Source organism: Oryzias melastigma, linkage group LG2, assembly GCF_002922805.2.
Source record: "Oryzias melastigma strain HK-1 linkage group LG2, ASM292280v2, whole genome shotgun sequence".
Lineage (NCBI taxonomy): Eukaryota > Metazoa > Chordata > Actinopteri > Beloniformes > Adrianichthyidae > Oryzias > Oryzias melastigma.
Window position 1 is genome coordinate 21,704,865 of NC_050513.1, and position 5,907 is coordinate 21,710,771.

At 41.6% G+C, this 5,907-nt stretch overlaps 1 protein-coding gene across 1 annotated transcript in view; it reads right to left on the minus strand.

Annotated features, from left to right (window-relative positions):
• Positions 1-2,011: 2,011 nt before the first annotated feature.
• The window catches only part of qdpra (quinoid dihydropteridine reductase a), an 11,435-nt gene continuing 7,539 nt past the window's right edge, over positions 2,012-5,907 (minus strand). The window contains exons 6-7 of the mRNA XM_024270237.2: positions 4,156-4,239; positions 2,012-2,792 (exon numbers count right to left, since the gene is read on the minus strand). Coding sequence (XP_024126005.1) covers positions 2,690-2,792; positions 4,156-4,239 — 187 coding nt within the window. The 3' untranslated portion in view covers positions 2,012-2,689. The remainder of the gene's footprint in view (positions 2,793-4,155; positions 4,240-5,907) is intronic.

The window sequence follows — 5,907 nt, forward strand, 5'->3', positions numbered from 1 at the left end:
CCTATTAATCCTCAGGATGGTGATTTATTGCAGTGTTCTAGTCAATAGCCATATAGTCCCCTGGAACCGCAGCCCACGGGGAGAAACAGGGACGCTTAAAGCCGAGCAGCAGCTGACCCGCACTGTTCAAGCACATTCTGCCTGCGCTGAAGGAGAGCGTGCACACTGCTGCAGCAACACGCCTTAGCAGAGGAGGAGGTTGGGATGGTGGAATAATCTGCTCGTCACAATCCAAGTTTGAAATGAATGTCTGCTGTTGAGATTTGCATTTGCTGGGGTGAAAGGCCTCAGCAATCAGCTGTGAGCAGGAGGGGGAATGCTAGCGGCTCTGCTGAGGGTTATTTTTACCCAACATATGGTCATCTGCACGTTCTCAGCTCTGGCTGTTAACCCATCCTTCTGATTGATACAACTTCCTCTGAAATCCACAGGCAGGCAGAGCAGCCAGCTTATGGAAGAGCGCCATCTGGTGGTCACATCCACGAAAAGGCACAAATGACATTTTTCTGATTAGAGAGAACTGATGTTAAATTAAAAAATAAGAAAAGGGATTATCTATCTATCATGTTTATTGATAAATATAAAGGTAGATTTGATTTAAAAAACAATGATTTAAAATATTTTCACTGGTACTTTTATCATTTTATTGTAGTTTTTCACCTCGATGTTTAACTTTAACCTCTGACACACTTATACCCGTCAGTCACTGTAGATGTTCCAGGATGAGCAGATCCACAGTAAAGCTTCATGACTTGTTCCTGGAGACTTTATAATATTCTTGGTCCTGAAGGACGGAGCTGTAGATTATTCATTTTGCTTTTCAACATTTTAGATGCTGCTCAAAGCCAGCAGTAGGACAGACTTGCAATGACTGGATCATGAATTTACTGATAGACATTTATTAGAGCCGGGAATCGATTAAAAAATTTAACTAATTAATCCCAGAACTGGAAAGAATTAATTGTATTTTTTTTAGTTACTCTACTGGCTAGCCACTTATTGTCTCCAAATATTCACAATAAGAACTCACACTCAAAATTCTACATATGGAAAGTTTATTTTAACCCTTTGTAACCTCAGCTACCAGAAGTAAGAATTTCTCTCCAAAGAGCTGCTGTTTTTTTTTGTTTTTTTTTTCCAGCTTTTTGTGTTTTCACAGAAATGATCGTTATTTCGTTTGTGAAAAACAATAAAATATTTTTTTTTTTTGTTGAAGTTTGATCCAGCTGGATTTCAGGTCTCGGCTGGAATCTGCTCTCAGGTGGGGGCGTGTCTTTCCATTCGGAAATGCTCGCCTCTCAGCGGCGGGCGGGACTTTAGCGGTGAACTGCAGAGTTTCTGCAGTTTTTTGACAATGCTGATCCTCGTTATTGTGGAAAACGAGTGTCAGCCCCATCCCAAGATAAAATAATGCTTAGTGTCCTCGGGTTTGGATTTCTAATAGCAGACACTTTGTTAGGCTCCGCCCAGCACAGCAGGTCTTTCACTCTGAGCTGCAGACGTTCATCTTCCACCTCATCTATTATAATAAAAGGTCGCTTTTGTCCAAAAACTACAAATAAATGCCATATTATTAATTTAATAAAATCTGGATCATAGAATATAAACAAAAGTCTAAGTTTATTTTAGACCGTTTTATTTTGATGATCTCATAGCTGAATGTCCGGTTGCCTGAGGGCGTTAGTACATATTAACCTGTTAACTCTTTTTCGATTGCTTGTGTTAACTTTCACAGCCCTGATATATATAGAACTTTGGTTTGCCTTTTTGTACGTTGAATTAAATCAGTTTAAACTTCCAGCGTTGAAAAGAATGTCCAGATAATACTAATTTAAAAAATTATATCAATGGTTGATTGAACCTAATTTCATTGACAATCAGAAACAGCTTTCCCCAAAATGTTTAAGGAAATGATTTTCTATTAGCAAATGAAATGAGTAACTGTGAACTGTTCTGCACACAGAAGCTGAGTCCAGGAACAGGTCTTCCTCCATCAGCACTAACAGAGACGTTTTGTTTGTTTACCAGGTGAATTTTTCTTTATTGTATTTGTTTACTTGGAGGCATCACATGTTGGACCGTTACAGGAAAATTCAGCACAACACTTGTGACATACCAACAGCATGAAGGACACTTCAGAGCTACGAGGGAGAATAAGGCCACTCCATTTGTAAACACTCGGTGGGATTCATCTGTGGAGCAGAACTTCAGAGAGTGGACACAGTGAACAAACCGGCCATCAGGCCTGAGACTGGAACCAGCTCCTTCAGAGGACGGAGAACCTCCGGTAAAGCTCTGCTGGTCCTCACACATCAACCTGCTGTTATAACACTGCCACGACATGACGTCACACACAGCGAAGCATCACAAGTACGGCTCTATTAGCTGCTGTGGCTCTACAGCAGCCTCACACATACACTGAAACATCTCATTTAGCACGATACTGATGTCTGAGGTTCTGTAGTACCATTAGCCTCTGATGGGCCATCAGGAAGAACAGTTGGAGATTTAACAGTTCTGTTAAACCGGGACAGTTGTAGTGTTTGCCGCTAGATGGCACTGCGAGTCTGCTCTTCCTCAATCCTCTCATTTTCAGTCTTTTTACCTCCAGCTGTCTTTATTAACCTTTTCTCCCTCTCTTCTCCAGCTCTCCTCTCCTCCACCCATCCGACCCCCCCTCAGCTGCCCTCTACTGAGCAGCCACGGCTTGGGTTTGACCTTCAGAGGTCAGAAGCTGCATCAGGCTTCCTGAGGCAGGCCTGTTCTCACCTGCAGCCCACTTGAAGAACGTCCTGCAAAAACAAAGGATTCTGTCAGAAAAGCAGATCCAGACATCAGCACACAGACAGACAGGTCCACACAGACAGACAGGCCCACACAGACAGGTCCACACAGACAGACAGGTCCTGTTGCCACCTAGTGAGTCACATGACAGAAGCTGGATGCCCTCTGTTCACTCAACTAAAAGGTTTCAGATCCAAAATCAGTTTTGAACTGTTTCCTCAGAGGTTCTATTTTTACTAGTTTGATCTTTTTTGTCACTTCAACAGTAGGAGACAAAGCAGCTAAGTTCTGAATCGACGTGGTTCTAAACACTACTCCTGCAGTGGGCAGTTTCTGCTGGGACGCCCCTCCTGTACATGTCATTACTGTGCACAGACCTACATCAGATCTGTGATCGACTCATCAACAACACAAGAAACTTCACTGTCCAGGGAATGCTTCCTCATGCACGTCACTGTTGTGCTATCCTACCTACGTTTAACATGCACTGGGTTGAATTCGAGGTTTCATTCAAAACAGACCAGAGGAGGACGGAAGTGATGCAGATCAAAAATCAGATTTTCCTTCATTTCCGAACTGTTGGTCAGAGATGATGTCAGCAGATAATCTCTTCTGAGCAGCATTGATATGAGCACCACACTCATCTCTGTACGACATCAAACTGATTGAAAGCTGCATCTGTGTTCAGAAGGGTTAAATCAGAGGCTAAGATGAGAATCGCCTCAAGAGATTAACGTCACAAGGTTTTCCTGTCTGATGAAAACCTTGTCTAACTACAACTCACACAAACAAATTCTGATTCTTTTCTATGAAAAAAGTACATGTTTTAGTTTTGATTTACAGCCAAATATGTTCAGTCTCACAGAGATATTTGATGGATCATCAGAGAGATTCATCTACAGCGTTACGTGAGATGGCTGGAGCATTTGTTGGTTTGCTTGCTGCTAGTTGATAATAAAAACACAAAAGACTTCTGATTCAGTGTCGCCTCTGAAATCACATTTGAAAAATATTTGTTTATTACACATCCATTTAGGTGGAAACATTAAAGTGTTCTGGCAAAAAATGTGTGGTTTCATTTATGACTAAATCAAAGCTTGTGTTGTTTTGTTGGGTCACATATCTAAGAACATGCTAAAGAATTCTGGTCTGTTCTTAATACATTTCTTGCTCATATCATATTCACAAATATAAATTCTCTGGACGAAAACCATGTTTCATTGTATTTGTTTCAAATTTCAATTTGTATATTAATAGTAGCAGAAAACATTTGTACTGAATGATCTCAGAGTAAGAGAAGATTGCTGCTCTGACTGTCAGACTGCAGCAAAACCCTGCTACACAAAGCTAAATGCATTTACTCGTACTCACTCTGCGATGTACTCCAGTGGCGTCCAGGAGCTGAAGTCTGCATTGGGCATGAACTTCCTGTTCATGGGCGTATCCAGGGTAACGCTGACAAATGAAGGTAGATAAGGATCACAGACAGCAGAGCAGAGCGGCTGGCTGCAGCATCTCCACACGTTAAACCAAAGCTGTGTGAGCACTTCAAGTCACACAAGGAAATAAGCGATAATATAACATTAATAATAATATTGATATTATAAAATAAAAATATTTTTGAAAAAGTCAATCATTTTTCTCTTTCCTCATGTAGTCTGAAAGAATAGACGCTATTTTTATCTAGTTTATGAGGCAGAAATGAAAGTAACATTAGTTTTAGGGTTGAGGATCTGTGTTTCATGATCAATTTTTTCCATTTACTGGACCGGAAGTAGTCAGACTGTGCGATCACATTCTAGCTTTACCAAAGTCACTGACAGCTGGAGGCCCAATTAAATGAAGGCTCCAGGCGATTTGTCGGAACGCGGACCGGTCCTCAGGTCACGACCGGCACCAATTCCCTAACCTTGATCTGGAATGGCTGCGCGTCCGGTGCCGGGTCAAGGTTAGGATACCGCCGCGGTCCGCATTCCAGAACATGCTTGGAGGTTGGGGAGGTCTGATTTAATTGGAACAGCAGCAAGTCAGAAAAGGACGAGTTGGGTACACCCAAAACATCCATTTCAGACGGGGAGGGTCCTTTAACCATTCATCAATATGTGACGACTTGGGGAACTAACTGCAAAAGGTTTGAAGACAGAACACGGTTCAGAAAGCAAACAGAAGCATTTGTGGCACACTGTGGGACTGTGACTCCGACAAAAGCAGAACCAGAACATTTCCTTTCTCCTCCTGTTGGACTTTACTCAGTCAGCATTTTGGACGCAGCATGAAAACACTGAACCTTTACTCCGAACAGGGTGGTGGTGCAGCAGAGCCAAGGGGCTAGAAGAAGAAATGCAAGTCATGGCTAATGCTAAGCAGATGTGACGGCGAGCCGCAGAGGCAGAGCGGCCTCATGCAGAGAGAAATACAGCCAAAGGGAAAAGATCTACGTTTCACACTGCTCATGATGACTGAGCAGAAAAGTCTGTAAACACAGGAGGGGAGAAGGGGGGGTCCTGCATCCTCCTTTTAGGGAGATGACACCCCAGACATCCACGATGAGACACCAGCATCTTCATTTGTTAATGCTGAGAGATGCTCCTCTCTCACCAGCAACAGCGTCTTCTGGTGTAGGGCTGAGAATCACTGGGTACCTCACGATACGATACGCGATACATGCCTCACGATATCGATAATATCACGATACAGCCATAATTGGTAAAAATGCTCTCTAATAACTAGCATTATATAGAAGAACGTGTTTTTTGGGAAAATATATCCCCATTTATCTTTTTTAGCTTAAACACAATCATAATAAACAACTTTTCTTATTTTGTGCAACAAATTATAGACACTTGTTCAACATTGCTGAAATCAGTAATACTGTCTTTGACAAACATTTTTTGTGCACTTTTCCCTCACTTGAAAAGGGCTGAGCATCCAAAATTGAAGTCTGATTTACTCAGACTGTCACTTGAGATTATTTTTTCAATCTTTATCATTTTTATATTTGGTCAGTCAGAAGTCAATAGGAAAAACCTTAAAACACACATAATAATGGCAAAAAAAAATAATTTTAAGTGCTTCAATTAATTAGCAACCTCCCTAATTTTACAGTGAATTCATGTACTTTAT